Source organism: Anthonomus grandis, chromosome 15, assembly GCF_022605725.1.
Source record: "Anthonomus grandis grandis chromosome 15, icAntGran1.3, whole genome shotgun sequence".
In the NCBI taxonomy this organism is placed as follows: Eukaryota; Metazoa; Arthropoda; class Insecta; order Coleoptera; family Curculionidae; genus Anthonomus; species Anthonomus grandis.
This window is the reverse complement of record NC_065560.1, coordinates 17,430,158-17,452,051: the sequence shown is the minus strand read 5'-3', so window position 1 is coordinate 17,452,051 and position 21,894 is coordinate 17,430,158. Positions and strand designations below refer to the sequence as shown.

The 21,894-nt window shown below is 32.7% G+C and overlaps 1 protein-coding gene across 7 annotated transcripts in view; it reads right to left on the bottom strand.

Annotated features, from left to right (window-relative positions):
• LOC126745256 (DNA polymerase zeta catalytic subunit) overlaps positions 1–21,894 on the bottom strand; it is a 125,751-nt gene that overhangs the window by 16,317 nt on the left and 87,540 nt on the right. For 4 of the 7 annotated variants that reach the window (XM_050453014.1, XM_050453010.1, XM_050453015.1 and 1 more), the window contains 3 exons: positions 10,050–10,092; positions 2,326–5,002; positions 1,321–1,596 (listed from right to left, as the gene is read on the bottom strand). In XM_050453014.1, coding sequence (XP_050308971.1) covers positions 1,321–1,596; positions 2,326–5,002; positions 10,050–10,092 — 2,996 coding nt within the window. Of the gene's footprint in view, positions 1–1,320; positions 1,597–2,325; positions 5,003–10,049; positions 10,093–21,894 lie in introns of those variants that run through there. The other 3 variants (XM_050453012.1, XM_050453011.1, XR_007663484.1) reach the window with 3 other exon arrangements.

Genomic DNA, 21,894 nt, shown 5'->3' with positions numbered 1-21,894 from the left:
ATTCTGAAGAAATATTATGCAAAACTAGCAATATATTTAAAACATATTCCATGCTGGTTTTACATACACGATCGTTAAGAATTAGGAAAACTAAAGCGTTATTTTAATATTGAAAATTATATTTTTTAAAGAAATCTTCTTTTTTTGTTTACTTACGAAAGCACTCTAGTATAATTTAATCGCTTTCTGGCACAACCAAGTTGAATTAAACATTATAATAATTAATTAATTGATCGCGCTAAAGGGTTCCCAGATCTATTACCATTGGCTACCCAGCACGTAATAAGTAAAGTACTAAGTAGCGCAACTTATCTATTTTTGGGCAAGGACAATCGTTTGCCTAATACATGAAATTAATTTTAATACATTAAAATCACACGAAAACTACACTAACGCCTAAAATCTATAAATCTAACAAAATTCCTAAAATATTATAATTGAGGAGTACTACTGCTGTGGTTGTCAGCAAATAAGAAGGTACCTCCAGAAGTACGGGAAAGGGGAACAAGGTAGGCCTTATATCTTCATATCTCTAAGTATTCTTCCCTTTTTAATTTTTTTTTACGTCTTGCGAAATAAAATGATCCGCTAACGAAGGAATTAACTTAAAACTAGATTTTTCTTAAATCAATTTTTCGCGATAGTATAAATTCTGAAAAATAAAAAGATTATTCTAAAATTTTTTTAATCTATCAAATAACAAACATAGCTCAATAACAATAGATAGAAATAATATTAAATAAAAGGCTCAATTAAATCAGCTCCTTTAGCTAAACAGTATGATAGCCGAATGAAAAGCTGTTTTGTACTCCTAAATTCACCTCCTTTATCTCTAAATTGGCTGACCGTCTACCGTGATGACTGTAGGTGGTCTCCTTAAGACCTCGTCGTTTAAAAACAAATCAGATGTAGGCGGCCACCTAATTTCATCGGGCCTACTAAGGAGGCGATTAGGAAGAGAACTTAAAAAAAATCTGATACTTTAACCGCATTATGAGGTTAAAGAAAAAGAACAGGACGACAATGAATAATGGAAAGGTTGATTTTGCCATATATTAGGAAACATTATTTATCTGCAATAAAAATGTTTTTTTAAAAACAGTTCATCGACATTAGCTTTTCCCATAACGATTTTACAACATTTTAATTCGTCGCCATTAATCATTAGGAGTAGTAGAGTTTACATTAGAGTCTCCTGAGTTTTGAAAATGACAAGTACTAAAAATCGTGTATATATTTGCTATAAGGTCGTTAAAGATTTTTTTTTAGTTTACACTGACACTAATTTTAGCGTTGAGTTAATTGAATAGAAAAAGATACCTTTGTGACAGCCGGACATCCATCTCTCCGAACAGTCTCAATACCCTTGGCTTCGTAAACCGGTTCGTTTTGATCAGCACTTTCATACATAAAACCAACATATCTTTTTTTAGTTTGTAAAATACAAGGCTGGTAAACTTTCTCTAATTTCAACTTTACAGGATCTGGATTAACTTTTGTTATGGCATTCGCGATTTTTCTTCCAATTTCAAAAGCTTCCTCTTTTGATTTACCCGGCGTTAAGACGAAAAGAGAATCCGTATCACCATAGACAACCTACAACAAAAAATTCTATAACCAAGAAATCAGTCTTCATCATTGTCGCACAATTTTTTGTGCCATCAAGTTTTCAACCCTATTATTTTTATAATTTCCTCAGCAGTTTATAAAGAAGCATATGTATTATTAGTTTAGTATATCTTTTTGCCAACTATCACTTAAACAATGCACATGTATTAATAACACCTTGTATATTATTTAAGCTCATTTATATTATTATAGATACATAGATATACCGGGTGGTGCGTCGCCAAGCGGATCATAGGAAAACCCATGTAAATTTTTGACTTCCCTGTACATTTTACAGAAAAAATCTAAGAGAAGTAAGAAGCCCGTTTGGTTTTACCTGAACCGAAAATTTGCTAATTTTGCAATTACATTTAATTAAATAATTCAAGATTCGCTTATTAAATTTTTTTGAAACTTTGCACAGGGGTTTGCCAGATTGGTCTCTTCAAAAAGTTATCTTAAATTTTTTCTATAAAATGTACAGGGAAGTCAATAATTGACCCCCTTAAAATTTACATGGGTTTTCCTATGTTCCGTTCGGCAACGCACCACCAAAAAAAAAAAAAAAAAAAAAAAAAACCACAAACGTGTGTTAATTTGAAACGAAACGAATCAGTCAATAATTATTGTTAATTTAGGAATATTGGGATAAAAACAGGCAAAAATGTCGAATCTTTGGCTTAGTAATATTATATAATATTACTTTTGCCCCCTTACCAGTCTTACCTTGGCCTCCCATTCTGCATTTTCCTCTACTACAGCTATGGCATGTTCTAAAGTCTCCCTGCCCTTACTAACCACGCTATCGCCTACCTCCACGCAGCACATTCGTCCACTGAAATTCGCCGCGGTATAGCCATATGTAACGTTTGCGATCAGCTTTAATCCAAGCTGCCTGTTGTGTAACACCTTTAACAAGTTTTCATTGCCTTTGTTCTCTTTCATAGCATTTTTTACCATAAATCTCGTTTCTAGCACTTCTTTTAACATTCGTGGTAAAATTCCTTCACGCACTTTTCGTTTTACAAATGCAACACCACACGGCGAGAAGTTTAGCAAATCACGCTTGCAAAGCTTCTCCACCACTTTCCGAGGTACTTTTAACTGACTTGCGCCAAATTCAAATGGATGATTTGTTCCCAAGTATTTAACTCGTCCAATACAAGTGGTAAAACAATAATTATAGGCAATTATTATTGAAGGATATAAACTCTGGAAATCTAAAACTATTACGGGATCAGTGTAAAGTTTCGACTCAGGTTCCATAACGAGAGGAATGTATTCAGGAGCTTTCATTTTGCTGCGTTGCTCGGTCGAAGGAGATACTGGTACATAATTTAGAGGCTTTGCCAATCGAAGCATCATGGATTCTACTCTAAACTGAGAGCCTCTGGATAATACTTCATAAAATAATATACCAAATAGTTTGGCAAGTTCACTGGTACGGTTTAAAAAGTCTAGTTTATTAAAAAGCTCCAAAACAGTATCTACTCGTAAAAGGTAGTAATTCACCACTCTGTGCCTGTAGTGATTTGTTCGATGGTCCCAAAAATACGTTAACTGCTTAAAGCAGAACATACTTATCCGCCTATTGAGTATATGATAAGCAATTGACTCAAAGGTATAGCTCTGTAATGCAATCTCTTGTCTCATAATTCTCCAGACATTCAAAAGTATTCTGCCAATGATACTGGTTTCCAAAGAGTCTACCAATTTTCGGTTAAATTTCATTTTACCATATCGATGAAGCTGGCTCCTACCAAGCATAGGTATAATGTCGAATGACAAAACATAGGCTCGTTCAATAAGATAACCCCAAGAAAGCATTTCTATTTCATAACCAGTAATGATATCTGGGTCCCAGTGTTTCACCAAGTTCACTAAACTTTGAAATAAAGAAATTTCGGCATCTACAAAAGTTATAGCACAGTTATTGTCTAACCCGCTAAAAAAATTTGATTTAGTACTACCCTGATCTTCAGGAAGATTGTCTATAGCGATTACTCCATTGATGTTTGATTTTGAATCCGGCGAGTCATTTAATATAGAATAAAATATGGCGCAGATGGGATCGTATTGAGGATCGGGCTTAAAATCTCCCCTGGTTCTAATATGTAGCTCCATAACCATCGTAGTTAAGTATTGATGTTCAGTGGTGGCCCTAGCCACTTGCAGATTTTGAACAGATTTATTAAGTTTCTGAGAAATTCCGGTAATTTCATATGAATTATGTTCTTCGCCCGATGATATAATAGAATCCCGAAGCTTAAGCATTTCCAAGCTATTTGTTCTACTTGGTTCTAATACGGAACTAGTTGAGTTTTGTGATAATAATAACGAAGATCCCGATATTTCAAACTGAGGAGGACAATAGGTTAGGGATAATGTTACGTTCGCCTCATAATCGTGTCCTTCGGTAACAGAATTTTCTGATTTATTAACATTTTCTACTAGCCAGCTTTTAACTGACACTATCCGAGGTGTTTTTTTTAAAGGGCGAATAATTATTCTTCTATCCTCACAATGACTTATTTTAAGCGTTGACACATTATTACTATTCCAAGGTAATTTGGAAATAATTTCCATGATTTTTTTCCGATATTTATTAAATCCATCGTATTTTGACTGAAATTCGGCCAGATGTGCAGTAGTTTTACTAGAAATTCGTAATGTTCTGTGACCCATTTCAATCGCACCTTTCTCATCTTCCACGTTATTGTAGAATGGTTCTTCCGGTCTGATTTTTGGAATGCCATATTTTAATAACGTTGATTTTACCTTTGCCTTCGTGGGAGCTTTACTTGCCGGCTTAAATGTAGTAAACTCTACTCTGTTCATTATGCTAAAATTCTTCTCTTGATTTGATAGTTTTGCTAACCTCGAATTATTAAATATAATCTTATTGTCTTGGCATCTTTTAACCACAGTAGAATTAGAGAAACTGCTTTGCGTAAGAAGAGTAGAACATCCTTGTTTAGTTCGATAACCTTGCATAATATCATATTTTTCGGATACAGATAAGTATGATTTAAAAAATGATCGATTTAGTTTTTCATCGTTACAAAAAATGTGTAGATCATAAGGAACTGGTTCAGAAATATGTGCTGCTTCAACTGTAGAACTATAATTGTTTGATATTTCCATTTTACTAACTAATTCGTTCCGTGTCTTTTTGCGTTGGCCCCTTATAACTTCCAAGTTTAGGTTTTCTTCTTTTGAAGATTCCATGAATTCGTTACTAGTTGTTGTGGCATTGGAGACTGAAGTTGGTTGCATATATTCTGAAATAGTCTTATTAATCAGAGGCTTGGATTCAAATGAGTGTTTTCGTTTATCAGGTGCTCTTGAAGGTGTACAAAGTATTACGGTTTCTTCAGCCGAAGTTTGTTGAAAGCTGTAAAGGAATAGCATATTTAAAATACGTGTATCAAAATTTGTATTTCGTTTTCTTAAGTGGTGCAAAAGTAATGAATCCTTACACAGTCGATGATAAGCTAGCTTACTAAGCAAAAAGTTATTTTTGCCGTACTTTTGCCCACTTTCCTCTTGCTGGCAATTTTCTATTCGATTGGCATTAACTCATATTTGCACCCGTCAAAATAAAGCGAATATAATTTTTGATACGCTTGTTATGAAAAACAGTGTATATATACTATCTCAAAAACATGTAAAAAGGTAAAGCTTGCCAGGAATCATCGAAAAATGCTTGAATTCGAATTCTCTTATGGTGTAACTAGTGTTCGATTCAAATAGAAGCATAAATCACAAATTGAACCATATTTCCCATTTATTATAATTCGTGAAAAAAAAACAACCCAACCCATATTTCCCATTTATATGTGAAAAAAATATTATTCTTAGCAATAAAAAAAATAAAACAAACAATATTTAATACATTTTGCACCTTTTTTTTCGTCGGTATCTTATTTTTTTTCGACATGAGCTTTTTTACGCCTGGAATGTTGACTATTGTCTTAACTGTGATGTATAAAAACAAAAGCATATTATCACACATGACTTATGCTCGTATAAAAAACCTAATAAAGGCAAGAACCTAGCAAAAAATCAAAGAAAGTCTAATAGAAAAAAGTCTGTAATAAAAAAATCTCCTATAAGAAATAAAATACTAGATAAAAAGCGAATATATAATAGATTAAAATTGTTAAGAGTCGTTCTTGTTGAAGGTATTTAAATGTCGCTGGCTAAATTGAGAAAGAAAGTATTGAATTTTAAGTTATTTTTAAAAAAATTAAGATTAAGATTTAAGAAAATTTTCTTAGCATAACATTGTAGTCATAAACACAAATACAAAACATATACAGACTTGTCTAGAATATATTGACAATTTCAACACCGGATACTTTCCGACTACTACAGGTGTGTAGTTGATGTATTATGAGTTAAGTATTGTAAGCTGTTTCGAAAAGAAATTACTATTTATGAAAGAGTGACAGTGACAATCTATATTATTGCGTCTAAATAACTGCCAAGAAAAAACTAATTTAATTAAAACGCGTATAGAGAACTGAGACTGAAAACGGTGTTGTCATCGTATACTTTAAAGTAGCATACGTGTTCATTACACAAGTCATAAGATACTAGTGTCTAAAGCAACCCTTTAAAGACTTGATTTTGTTCAAATAACAACTCGTCTGATCCCTGTGGTGTATAAGCTTCCTCCAATTCGTATAAGTGATTTTATAATTGACTTAAAAAGTTTCTTTTTGGCCCATTTACTAAATGGCTGGACAATGTTCACAAAAGATATAAACTTATAAATATAGTACAAGGGATAGAAAAAAGTTAGATGTTAACAAATATAAAACTCTTTACTAAATACATATGGGTTTTCAACACCAAAAGAAAGAAATTCAGGATAGAAAATAAAACTTACCAAATAAGTGACGATAATAAATTGGTAGATTCAAAATTGCCAGAAACTTTAAATTTCGCGGATGTGGATGTCATAGGGAACCTGTTCTTCAAAAATCAATTTATAAATTTATTTAATTCTTAAGAGCAAAACTAGAGAATGTATTTTAACGGAACTTTGCCATTCAAAAGAACTACTAAAAAAAGCTTTGTAACCACCTAAACAATACATTTTTGAGAAATTACGTCAATGATTAACAAAAAAAAACAAAACCAATTATAAAAATCAAATTACACAAAACAACACTAATATTAAAAAGATTTTAATATTAGTAAATTAAAAAAATTATTAAAATTAAAAATATAACGGATTCTATTCATAAAAAAAAAAATTATCACCCAACCAAAAGACAGGTGAATTAAAAATTGACTGAACATTTTGTGAAAACATTTAGTCTGGTCAGAAAGCCAATTTGATTTTTCGGAGGGAATAAGTATACATAGAATAAGCATATACCGTGTATAAACTAACATCAAAACTGCCAGCAAATCTAAATAATAATAGAAAATGCATTGACATCTCTTCAAATTTTTATACTCAAGTGTTTAAGTCCTATAAGCTGGAGGAGTTTGTTGAGTGTTTTTTTGGTAACGCAGTGGCGTTGGGTCAAGTAAAATTCGCAGTTGTTTGGTGGACACAAACACAAACACAAACGTAAGTTTGTAGTAATGGCGGCGAAGAATTATTTATCCAGTGTAACCATGCCGACAATGGGTCGCGAGAAATACGACAATTGGTGTTTTGCAATCAAAAATGTTTTTGAGTTTGACGGCTTATCGAAAGTCTGGAAGAAAATGATGAAACAAATGCGGATAAGCAGAAATCTAAAGCAAAGCTTTGCTTCGCCATCCATCTATTTATGTGCATATTCGAGAGGCGACAACGTCGGATGGTTATTTTACCTTCGAGCTTTATTGGCAGTCCACGACAACACGATATTTTGTTAACTTTCACCTGAAATCCTCAATGGCTCAAAATTAAAAATATACATTCATATAGTACATCGAATAAAAGTTTAGAGTTTCAAAAAAGTGTTTTGCCACAGGTTTAGTATTAATAAATATATATCCGCAGAAATTCCAAACCCTAATAATAAAGCACTATAATTTACTAAAGTCACATATTCTTATGTCACGATGTACTACCGGATTTTCCTTTCGTTAGTCGGTTCGAATAATAAAACACAGTTTATTACACGACGGTAATTTTAATAGACTTTTAAGAATAAGCGCGACAAAATAATACCAACGTGTCATTAACTAAATATTATGCTCTAAGACTAAAAAACTGTTTGCATCAAGAAAACCGGTGAATCCCACTCAGCCAACGGCTAGAATTCTGACAAAACATTAAAGTCCAAAAATAGCACGGTAAAAAACGATAAAAAACAAACTAAGTGGACTATTAATATTACTAATTTAGTCAATTTAACAGATTCGACTCATTGGCGTTCATTAATTTAAGTGCTAATATTTGATACCACTCTGCACCTTCTTCAAGCAGTCTGTTAGGTGGCTTTTTAATGGTTGCCCTTAATAAAAATGGGCTGCTGTTAACCCCGAAAACGACACGTTTATGGCGATATACAATGACGTTCTGCTCGGGATTCACCCACAGAAATTTTAAAAAATCACGATCTCTTTTATGAACACTAATCTGCAGGAATGCCTTCCGACACAACACCGATAGGATTCTCTCAGAATCTTAATAAAATGGACGGGATCAACACAATTAAGTTCTGACCTTTTTCAAGGCAATAATTTAGGGAAGAGCTGTCGCTTTCCCTTGCTGAGGCGTCGAACACAGACCGAATTCTTGTCGTAGAACCCTCTTTAATAACCGGTCGGTTGAGAAACAAATGTCCGGTTCCACTAAAGCCATTTTCATCAGCCACTGATTCAATGATATCCTCTGATAACCACTCTTGAAAACTATCATAAGGCTCCACTAAGTTATTTTTTTTTTGTAATTTGTTCAACCTTGACTAGTCTTTTTTCCGCAATCTTTAAATTTGAGAGCTAAGGACGGTGACCCTCCATCTAAGGAAGTTGCACCTCGTAGCGATCGTCCGTATCCCGCGTTACCGTTTCTATGAAGAAATCTTTAACTGCGGCGGCTCTTTCCTCTCTCGATTTTCTTTTAGATGGTTCTGTAATTCATAGGGTATCAAGTTCCCACAAATTGGATAAATGTATCATTTAACAACAAGGTCAAGCTTGTAGCTGCCAAAGTGGAACAGTGTCTGCCCTTCGCAGCTCCGATATCAGCCACTTTACCCGAGAGCGTCCACTATAATAAACAAAACAAAGGTAAAAACAAAGTCACGGTCTCATCAAATCCATATAATTTTTTTTTTGTTTAAAAGCTACACGTGTTTCGCTCCTATCGGAGCATCATCAGGCCTAAAAAATACATTAAGATATTTATCACAAAAAGAACGCTTATAAAACTCATTACCTAGACCTACACAAATCACATTACAAGTAACAACAAAAGAAAAGCTAGGTTAAGTTAACAATTCCCGCCATAGATAAAAATATATGCTTAAAAAAATAAAAAAGTAAAAATGTAAAATGTCACCAGTGGGGAACGATCCAGCAACCTTTAGATTCACAGGCGCGCGTCTAACCCATAGGCCATTAAGTAACATGATCAAAAATGGGAAACAATCCGAACTATACTAATATGTGTGAATATAAGTAAACAATCTTAACAATAAAAACTAAAAATATCTAAAATCGAAAAAAAAAGAAGAAAAGACTTTTTAAGAGAGGTTGTTATAAATGAGGTGAGGTTCAAACGTGAAAATATCGTTCACACACACAAGGACAGAGCTCCTCCTCTTAAGAAAAGCCTAAACTAAATATTATGCTCTAAGACTCTTAAACTCTTAAACTTGCTAAAAAACTCTTACACTCTTAAATCAATAAAACCGGTGAATCCCACACAGCCAAGGGCTAGAATTCTGAGAAAGCATTAAAGTCCAGAAATAGCACGGTTTCTTGTTACCCGGCAGATAAAAAACAAACTAAGTAGACTATTAATATTGCTAATTTAGTCAATTCAACAGATTCCGGTCCTTCCGGGAATCTTAAACCCCACATCAGTTTGTATAATTGAGTGGAAGTAGACAAAGGAATTTCCAAAAAAAATGATAGATGAGAGAAAAAAAATGTTAATGGTTATTCTCTTTATCGTAGAAGAAATGATGGAAGGAGGAAGGACTTTAACAAAAAATGTATTTTTAGGCTCACATTAACGTTGAACTCTATGCAAGTATTCATAGCATAAAATATATACACAAATATGTATAGTACAGGGTGTCCCAAAAATTAATGATAAGCAAATATTATTTATATTATATATTATATATATTTCCACCACAAAAACTTTTTTTATTGCTATTTCTTTCGGCGGTAGTAAAAATATATAAAAATAAGAGATTTTAAAGTAATCTAAACACCAAATGTTTATTAAAAAAGATAAAGTATAACAAAAAATTACTTACTATTTGTCACTCTCATCTGCCTTCGGTAAGTTTTTAGCCACACCTGACATTAAATAAAAAAAGTGTATTAGTAAATGTATATTTTCGGCAAAGTACAGAACATCCTAAAACGCTAGCGACAAACTAATAGCAGATACAAAGCCAAATAAACGACCAAAACATTCTTTCAAATTTTGTGACTCTTAAGTCCCAACTAATCTTGAAATCTGATTTGTTTTTAATGCTCCTACCTTTTTTAAACTTATTTTTAGGAGAAAATGATAACTGCAAAAATTATGGATGATTTTAGTTTAAATAAAATGACGTCACAAACTAGTGTTTTTTTTTAAGAACCATACTTTATTATCGCACCATTTAACATTTAACGAAAACTTAAATTCTATTTCATTGAAACAGAACATGGAATAATTGGTATCGACGATATAACCGAAAATTAAAGTTTTATGACCTTTTTAAACTAGTTGGCTAAAAAATTGCAAAAAGACGGTTTTTTGCAATAAAGAGTAATTGGTATATAAATAAAATAAAGTAAAATATCCTAAGGTAATTTAATATATTTAATAAACGTATATTTTATAAACACCCTGTATTCTTTTAAGTGTCTCAACCGCCCGAAAATTATCTTACATCCTTGAAAATCTATACCCTAAACAAAAATAATAATATAAGCAAAGATTGAGAGAGACCCAAAAAAGTTAAAGAGGCAATGAGTGCTAGCACTTCCGCTTATAAAGAGCCATTTATATAGAGTGGTCATAGTTTACCATGTGTGGTGCTGTTTGTCCACCAGGTGTATATTAGAATGGTTGTGATTGTTTTGTGCAGAGGTAAATCATGTCGACATGTGAGTAATATTTTATATTGTTGTCCATATGTCATATAAGTCCATGGCTAGAGTTTTATGGTATACCACAGTTTGTCGCTGTTTAGCGAGGTATTACCAGGTTGTGTTCGATTGTGTAGCAATCAACAGCGATGCCCTCTGAGCGCGCAGCTCCTTCGAGTTGGTCTTGTGAGTTATAGAGGGCCCCTCACTTGTCTTCTCGACTGACACATTTGGATTCTAAGATCTCGGTATATGTTATCTTAGTTTCCGAGTGTTGAGATGCTTACTGCTTAGCGGCAGTGGAGCGTTTGGGGTAGTCTTAACTATTTTAGGGGACACTAGCTAGTCGTAGAAAGAAAGAAGATATATATATATATATATATATATATATATGTAAGATATTAGCAAACATAGAGTAACTACATTGATGGTTGTTGGCATGATTGAATCAAGAAGACCGAGGTTGCAATAAATTGCCCCTAGCAGTTTACACTACAGCAACCCGCGACACATTATCGCGCCCAGGTAACACCTCCACGATTCCACTGTAATGCATGTAGATTTTCATTTTTTATCACGACCATGGTGCCTATTCCAACCCCGCCGATAGGAGCTAACTATTTGGCTCTTTGTTGCAGAGTGTGCAGGTTGTTCCTGTTCCAACAAATATAAAAAAACGCGATGTATACGTTATAAGAGTTGCCAGCGTGAAATTCGATTTATATTATGATTCGTAAAATCAGGGTCAGGTAAAGCACTAAGAGGTTGCATAGATAAAAAATGACCAGGCGTAAGTACTGCCAGGTCAGAGCAAACTAAGTCTAAACCTGTATTTGTAAAATCCGAAATTTCTGAAATTCTAAAACTCTGAAGATTTCCCATAGTGGATGTATATGGTTTTGGATTTATTTTCCAGCATGTATGACAATTTCGATTAACTTCACGTATAATTTTCTTGGCAGATATGACTCAAACATTTTGAAATAGAAAGTGCTGGGTGGTTTGTATACCACAATGTAAATATGTAATGTGTAGATCAAAAATCAACATACATGTTAATTTAGCATTTGAAGTCAGTAGTAAAGGAAATTTACTATCATAACATAATGAGTAAGAATTACATAACCTGCCATCCAATCGTAAAAGACCTTGCTCATCAAGAAAATGCTTTAATTTTTGTAAATATTTCATCAGTAAAAGCAAATGTGTTAGAAAATTGTAAATTGGTGTGAATAAGTATAATGTATGAAAAATAAAATGCACGAGCCTGCTTAGCAATACAGCGCCCAAAAGCTCTAATCTTACTAGGCTTAAAGTTTTTAAAGAGCTAACTTTTGACTTTCTACAAACTAATTACTATATATATTATCAAAGTGTAAAATTCGTATGTAAACCACCCCGCAGTATGCCTTCTCTGAGGCATCACAAAAGCCAATTAATTCGTCTGAATTCGATGAATATTTCAACTTTCTCATCCCAATCTATACCCGACAACCATAGAGATTTAATGAGTAGCTTTATAAAGATTAGAATGGGGGGTTAGAAAACCGCAAACATCGAATATTCTGGCGCAAGTATTTCAATAACTACTACGTAGATATCTATAAAAATCACATTTGGCAACTATTTATAAATTACCTATTTTCATATTCTCAAAAATCTTGATCACGTTGTAAATATATTTAAAAAAAAAAAAAAATTAATTTATTAATCTATAACAGCTAAAAATATTTCTTTATTGAGCGTCTATATGCAACGTCTATACATATATCGCATTTCTTTTTCCATCTGAAATATAAATGCCTAACTAAACAAAGTCCGATATTACCAAATATAAAGGTCAGAGATGCCAAATCTCGCTCTTCAACTACTTGCAGTGAAAAATTCGTTTAATTAATTTTTATTTTGAATTTTAGCAGTTCGCAAGCCACGCCGCTCTAGTGCCAGAATGCTATCATTGGCTGGGCATATTATTTTTTTAAAGTATGCTTATTTCCACCCACGCGTTATCAAAAGAATCATAAACGTCAACTTTATTATAATTTAATACAATTTTGTTGATAGGTAATTGTTATTTAGGTAACAAGTGTGTTAAATAAGCCTTTTTTGATGAATGAAAAACTTAAAAAAAGCATGAGCCGTAGACGAATGCGACAATTCCCATAAATAAAAAAAGGGGATTTTACACACGTGTAACATACAAAATGTTTTCTACTACTGAAGAAAACATAAAAAAAATTAAAAATAACAAATTATTTGACGCACTTAAACGACTTTACGGTAAACAAAACGTCAAAACATTTGTTGACAAATTATAAATTAAATGTCAAATTACTTTTCACTCACTGGTGCGTAAAATATGCAAAAAAAGAAATGCAAGATTTCCACTTGAATAAAAAAATATATGAAAACTTGTGAAGTGGCTACTGAAGATCCAAACACAGAAAATAAATTACAGAATACTAAATTGCTGAAGTTTAACCGTCAACCAATAAAGGCTTATTAAAAAATTTTACACCTAAATAGAAATCGTTAAATATATGCAAGAAAATATCTAGTAGTAGTAGTAAGGGTGGAGGAGCCAGTGCTCGGCAAGTAGGCCTCAGCAGTCCCTTTTCGTCAATCCCAGAATCACCCACCCCTACGTCTCCACTCGCAATGCGCGGTCTCTACTGAGTCCTTTTAATAAAGGCTTGCACGTTGTCCTAGTCCAGATCTTTAAGATCTTCCCGCTGGAGTGTCGTTGCTCCGAAAATTTTCCTTCTCAGGCGACTCCACCTATCACAGATACCTAGTATCTGGTATGAAGTTTCCTCCCCTGTACCGCAATTCGGACAGAGTGGCCTTTCTCTTATACTAAGAAGGTGTAGATGCCTGTTTAGACCGTTGTGCCCGGTCAGGATTCCCACCAAGTCTTTGATACTTTGTCGGGTCTTTGTTAGCAGTCGCCTTGCTTTAGAGCCGTCATGGTCTGGTATCATTTCCTTGGCCTGTCTACACCCTTCTGTCCTTCTCCAATTCTTCCTTGTTTTTTCCCAGGCCCAATTATTAAGTGCCTGGGAGATTTGTTTCTTGCTAAGACCGAGACAAAGTTCGGGGCCTACGAAGGGGTTAACGGAACCTTGTCTTGCCAGTTCGTCGGCCCGCTCATTGCCTTCAACACCTTGGTGTCCTGGGACCCACCTCAGTCTCACTTCCTTGTTTGCTGCAAGCCTTTCCAATGCGTCTCTGCATTCCTGGACTAGTGCTGAGCTGGCCCTGGGTTTTTGAATCGCCTTGAGGGCAGCTTCACTATCGGAGTGGATGCAAATCCCCTTATTACCTTCCAATGCCTCTCGTTTGTTCGATACTTCGAGCATAGCAAACACCTCCGCTTGGAAAACTGTGGTGTGTTTCCCTAGCGGCAAGGACTACCCTGTGTTCGTTTCCATCCTGTACACTCCGGCTAAATTGGTGCTTTTCATCCATGATCCATCTGTGTACCAGCCCTGGAAACCACTTGGCTCTTTAAATTGGTTCGCCGACCATTCTTCCCTTGTCGGGATTTCGATTTTAAAGAAAATATCTAAATATTACATAGGAAAATTATAATACTTATTAATTATATACTTACTTAATACTTAAATATAATATAATACAACATACTAATGCTGTTGATTTATTAGCTCGTATGGCACCAATTGCTGTGGCACTACATCACACGCAATAAACATCAACAACAATTTCTATTGCTGAAGAAATATGGATTTCTTTGGAAATGGCATTAAAGAACCAGCCCAAAAAAACAGTTTTTTAGGCGTAGAAGTATCGCCATGGGTGGGGCTCATTTTGCAGCAAACATGTTGGACCATAGGTTTCTTGAGAAGAACAAATTTACCAGTTTATCAATGAGATACACCCAGAATTTTGTACCTTTTGCCATGTCATTGATAACTCAATCAAATCCATTAGTAAAGTGGAAAGAATGGCCTTCAGAAAAACAGAATTTTTTGATTTAATGACAGCTAATGCAGCAACGGCAGCTTTGGAAAGATATTTTTCGTCTTTTGGAATAGTCGAGTTCCAACCATGCGAAATAGATTGAGATATCAAAAAACAGCTAAGCTTGTTTTCTTATTTAAATATTTAAATGAAAAGTCGGGTATCCAACAACATAATTTAGATTGGATTTGGGATCAGGCTCCTACACCAGAGACTAGCGCGTTAATTAATTCGTACAGTTTTGATAAAGAACGATTAATTAATTTTTACTAATTAATATGTTGTTTTTCTTATTAATGAGGCAATGTTTTAGAATGTTTCTTTTTTGTTTTTTTCTTTCTTTTATTTTCATATGTTGTTAAAATGATTTCAAGTTGTTAAATATCGAATTATTATGTATTTTTTTCATTTAAATACATATTTTTTTGAGTAATAAAAATATTACAAATAATATCTTTGTAATATTTATTAAAGGCTGGAATGTACGTAATAACAAAAATTCAACATAAATATCAAGATTAGGATATATATATCCGATATTTTTATATTTATATAAATTATATTTTCGAACCCTGTTTTATATTCATTTTGTCATAATAATTATCATATATACGCTGCTAAATAATTTTGCCTAAATATGATGTCACAAATGCGCTTAGGTCTTTCTATAAGAACTATTGCTTAAACGCCAATCCCCCATTTTGTAAGATGGCAATGGATACAGTATCAAGCCACACATCGTAAAATCTTGTCGGCAAATGAAAAAGGGATCCAGATGCTTGGCTTGACCACATTCAGGCAATAAGTTAAGGCAGAAAATATGAATGACGCCATATTAGGCTTGGAAGAGTCGACAATTTAAAATGAATGTATGTATACAATAGGATATTGACGACGAGAACTGAAGAGAAAGAAGCTAATGGAAATGCCAGTGTTGTTAAAGTTACAGGTGATGATCAATGCTACAACTGGAGGAAAAAACGTAGAAACTTTTGATGCCCATGAAAAGTCCTAGAGTATATAAACAAGGAATCCTTCTAGCAAAAACTTTAAATACTACCAGAAAGAATCTACTGGTTTGGTTGGAATGGTACCGGACAGTTATAGTTAAAAAAGGGTCCATGATTCTCAAAGAGACCATTCTTCTAATTAAAATATGTCACATGTTTCGCATTACAGAAAGCATCATGAGACCTAGAAATATAAAGACAAATAAAAGATAATTTTAGTAGAGAATACCGAAACCGTTGATTGAATATTTGGGAAGATACGCAATCCTGTGTTAAAAAGTGTACCCGGTCGACTATCGGATTGCCGTTCAGTTTCGTGCACAGTGTGGTGCTGCCGCGAAGCGTCAAATCTAGGAACGATTTATTTTAGCTGCGTGGACTTGGCTTTTGGCTTCTTTGAGTCAGGTTTTCAACGACGCTGGAATCTCCGGTTACGCGGCCGTGTTGGATATTTTTTTAAGATATGGGATGATGCTGCCAACTATGTTTTTATTATTTTTTTTGAACACACAACACGGTGTCATTTATGTAGTGGTCAAGTGATAAGTGATATACTTAAGGGTGGAGGCATATTGAAATTTCTTAAAAGTTAAAGTTTATAAACAAATAATTACTTACCAAAATATGTTTTTGAGACAAAAATTAATACAAAAATATATATAAAAAGCTATTTTTACAAAATTACCAAGAAAGTTTAATACAAGTTATAATTCCAACAAACATTATGTTTCCTTCATTTTGTGTTCAAGAGGGTCAAGTTTTTAAATAAAAAGCCCGTTGCACTTAATTAACTAAAAACTAATACAAAAAATATGTGGAACAAATTTTAAGATATAAGTAGGTTTCACGTAAATATTATAAAGAATAATTGAAATAATTCATAAGACTTAATACCGATGGTAATATAACTTCTTGATCAATAATTTTTTGTGAAAAGTAACCCATTTTGTCATGTGATTCAATATCTGAAAAATTGTGCAGCGTAGTGAGATCTGTAAAGTAAGGGGTTGTGAGTGAGGATCTTAATAGAAATAGAAAATAGGTCACATTTTAAGTTTTAAGCGACACAGGAAAATTCTCAATTACAACTTTACTTAAAACTATAAAAAGATACCTAGTAGCAAAAAAAAACATTTTGTTTAAAGACCCCGCATCACGGTTATACAGGACGTCAATAGAGGTGGTATAATTAGAGGAAAGTTGAGCAATATAGTGTCCTTTTATAATAAAATCTAAATACTTCCTAAATTTTGCAAAAAAATGAAATTTGGCAAAATCATTTTATTTTTTTTCTGGCGTTATTTCAAAATATATGACAAAAGTATTTATTAAATGAATAAATTATTGTGACCGCTTTTTCTCGCCTATACGATGACACCTTTAAATTTAAAATACGACGTTCTGTCTTTAAAGAGCCATCATCAACTTTGTTTTTCTTTGTGGGCGCTATATTGACCACTTGCAGTTTAACGACGCGGGAATCTTTGGGCGCCCGGCCGTTTTGTTATTTTTTTAAGACAAGGGCGATGATGATAACAGCGCTTTTATTTATTTTGTTATTGCCGATATTTAAATGCGCTGTGATCTCGCATAAATAACTAGATAAATGTGGTGGTCAAGTAATGTATTGGAAGGTGCTATCTCTAACAACTTAAATTTTATTAACAAATAATAAATTACTTACCAAAATCCTTTTTTGAGACAAAAATAAATAAATAAAAACAAAAATAAAATTCAATATTAATTAGAAAATTAACAAAAATATTAAATAAAGGTGACGATATAGGTAGGTTTCACGTAAATATAAAGGGTAAATTAAATAATTAAAGATTTAATATCTATATACGGTACTATAGTTTCTTAGTCAATAATTTTTTGCAAAAAGTAGCCCGAAATGTGATTTTTGACAATGCGGGTTTGTGAAACCAGCCAATATCTCAAAAACTGTGTAGGGTAGTGAGATCTGTGAAGTACACTTTTTTTGGACAAAAATATTGAAAAATAGATACCTTTAACTGAAATTAATATAAAAATAAAATCACAAAATTTAAAAGGTTTTGAATAAGGGTGTAACAACACTATAAAATATACAAAATAGGCCACATTTTAATTTGCAATACAGGCAAACACTTAGTTACTAATTCTTAAAACTAGAAAAAGTTAATAAGAAAAAAAAAACAAATATTTTGTTTTAAAGTATGAAGAGTCTCATCGCGATTATACAGGATGTCCAAAATAAGGATGAGCAGTAAATGGTTTAATTAAGCGAAAGTTGCGCAATATAAATGCAATGATTGAATAAATGCAATCTAAAAATTGGAAAAATGCCAAATACTTCCTAATATTCAGGAAAAAGGTGAAATTTGGTAAAATGATTTTTTTATTTTTTTCTGGCGTTATTTGAAAATATAAAATAAAATCATTTATACATTGTTGTAAACACTTTCTCTCATTTACAAGTTAACATCTTTAACTTTTAAATACGACGTTCCATCTTTAGAGAGTCATAATCAACTTTGTTTCTTCTTGTTGACGCCATGTTGGCCACTTGCAGTTTTGTTTAACCCTTTTAATTACTTTTTCAACGAGGTAATTTCTAGTGAGTAGTTGGAATCATCCCTATTAAATATTATATACCTCTCTCTCTTTTAAATTCAATTTCGAATTTCAAAAAATTCAAAACTTACTTTATTCATAAATACATGGTACCTACTTGTTGACATGGTACTTCTATGATATAAAATAGGCATATTAATCGACATATTACTAACACATAATTTAAAGACAATACACAATAGTGGGTTCAACATACTAGTATAAACACAAAATGTATTTTAAATTTCAAAGCAAGACGACTTAAAAATTTTTTAGAGTAACATCACAAATTCTAACCTTTACATCTTTACTAAAAACTAATTATATACTATTGGCCTATTCCTAACTATCTTCAAAAAATTCTAATGCTATAAAAATTCTTGCTTTTAAGAAGTTTCGTTAAGGACTTTTTAAAGCGAGGAGAACTTCTAGAGACTTTTATGACATTTGGAAAATGATTAAAAATTTTTATGCTCAAGTAAATAAGAGAATTCTTAGTTCACTTTTCGGGATTGGCATTGGAATGTATTTTTTTCTGATATTATGATGATAATATATATATGTTTTAAGGAGCCATTATTTTGAAGATACAATTTATATTTTTTGTATATTAGGCAAGCAGACTCAACAATAAACAAGCAACACAAGGAAAGTATCTTTAAATAGGGGTCTGCATGTCCTGTGGAGATTTATGACACATATATTTAATGGCTCGTTTTTTAAAAACAAACATCGAGTCAAAAAGCCGTTTACTAATGCAACTCCAAAATGTTATTCCATACTGTAGGTATTTTTGTATGAAAGTAAGTTCCAACTTTCGACAAAAAAAAATAGACCATTTTTGCAGATATCAATCTCAGTTCATTTAAAACCAATCTAACAGCATAATATCGTCTAGCCAGTTTTTGCCTCCTGACATATCTCCATAAAACTTAGGTTTATGATCGATAACAATTCCAAGAAATCTGTTAAAATTATTCACTTCCAATTCTTTGTTGTGAATCATGAACTGCTCTGAACATAAAAACTTAACAATTTAGTCTTATCTATGTTTAAAGATAACAAATTAGCATCAAACCACTGTTTAATCATTAATAAATCTTTAGAAATTGTTCTTGTTAATGTGCTTTTGTTATTGTCTGCCCATAAGATAGTGGTGTCATCTGCAAAAATAGTGAAGAATCCTCTTATCTGGAGAGACGCCAGGTCATTTATATACAATAGAAATAAAATAGGACCGAGAAACGAACCCTGCTTAATACACAAAGTTCAGACAAACTGCCATTTGGCCAAACAAACTTTTTTCTGTCTAACAAAACAAAATTTTAACCATTCTAGAGCAACTCCCCTAAACCCATATCTAGAAAACTTACCGAGCAGTATTCCATGGTAGACACAGTCAAAGTCTTTAGAGAAGTCGCAGAATACCGCTGCAGCAAAGTGACCTTCTTCAAGCTCAAATATAATCTCTCCAAGAATGAAAACATTACTCGACATTCATTTAATATGTTATTTTTTTTTAATTAGGAAAGCTACCATTCGTACTATAACCAGTTTCTCAATAACTTAAGGCTTTTTAGGCTTTATTTTTATCTTTTTCATGAATGAATTTCATCATGAAAACAATTATTGAAAATACTTAAAACACTAAAGACCATAAACATAATATATTGATTTAAAATTTTCTTAAAGTAAAAAAAAGAAAAAGAGAAAATGGCTCTCATAGACATGAAGAGACAATATCTTTAAGAGTTCGGATTGATTTTTGTAGATAAAATAGATAATTTTCTGTGAGGTTTATAATTAGATTTTTTTAAAGATTTTTAGAAGATTTTGAGATTCCCATTTTAGGTTGTTATAAATCAAAGTCTTAATTAATATACGCACACTGATTAATTTTGCATAAAGGAGTCATCGTCTCACAAACTAAAGACATTTACATATATCTATCTATTTGTGATAACGATATCCAAGAAAATTTTTTAACAACTACCAAATTGCAATACGGCAAACACGAACCTGTGCAAAAACTCTCCCACACGACTCAGGGATGATCGGCCGATTACTAATGAGAAGCGACTGACGAAATTATTTCCGCGCATACTGGAGAGAATCGCCATCTATTTTTCACGCATATTTGCGGTCACGCTTTAGCCCATAAGGTTGCGTATCTTCCCAAATATTCAATCAACGCCGAAACTGAGCATCACACTATTATATTGTTGCGTTGCTTTATCATAACAATGGGGACATCAATAAATTTTAAGAGAGAACAAATAAAAAATAAAGAAAAACAAAAACTCAAAGATTTAAATTCACGTTTGCATCACCAAACGGTAATCAAGCGCCGTTATCTCGTCTTACTCGGTGTACAAATGTAGTAACAGAGGCCGAGAGAAAGTAAGATTATTTAAAATAAGACCTAACGTGAAATTAAAAACATTATGATATATGTGTTTCGTATTTCTTGTCTGAATCTGAAACGTTTCGAGGAGATCCGACTTTCTAGTTTTGTGGCATCGGTGAATAATAGACACGTTTTCAGGGACTGAAAAACTATATCCCGTGGATAAAGCATGGGTAGCACCGGGATCAATAGGCCTTAAAAGTGTTCTGTTAAGAAATTTGTGGTTCTACGATATTTGTGGTAACAATTGGTTTAAGAAGATTGCAAGTTGTTGTAAAACGCCGTCAAAGTAACTCAAATATCTAAAAATTTGATCTTTGTTATTTGATTTGAATGAATGACAGATTATTTCTATTATACATAACTTTTTGAGACAAAGTTTAATGAAACATTCAATCATCAATCAATCATGGTAATTGAAAATACTCTCAATCAATTTCCGATCGCGGTCGACGTTGTCAAATATTGTAGGCTCTGTGAAAAGAAAGAAACTACTCATTTTCTAAAAAGTTTTTTTCTGCAAAACGGTGTACATTGTCTCTAAAGCTAGAATCGATGAAAGAAAATTCGAGTTAAAGATTTCGAGTTTCTTTAAGGATTAGTTAGATCATTAGTATACGAGGCCATTTATAAGTAGTTTTAGTTTACTTTTAATCTTCCCCCGAAGATGTTAACATCGTTAGCGAAACATGTGTCGTGAGTAAAAATAAGAGTTTTGGTTAGTGGTAAAACTGTTTCGTAGTTTTAATAATATAGGGTAGGAACTCTGGGCTAGATTGAGGAAAAACTAGGACGTGAATAAATTCAACCCCTTCGAAAGGTTAAACTAATCCTACTTAATTTTTTAAATATTTAACAGTTGTGGTACCTTGTTGGAAAGTTCTTTTTAAAGGCGAAATTTGGTGTGTACTTTTCTTTTTGAAGAAAATTAACACTTGACTTTAACCTGAAAACCGTTTTATAAATATGAAAATTAAAAAACAAAATATTCGTTAAATGCGATTTTGTTTACCTTCAGAAGGTGAT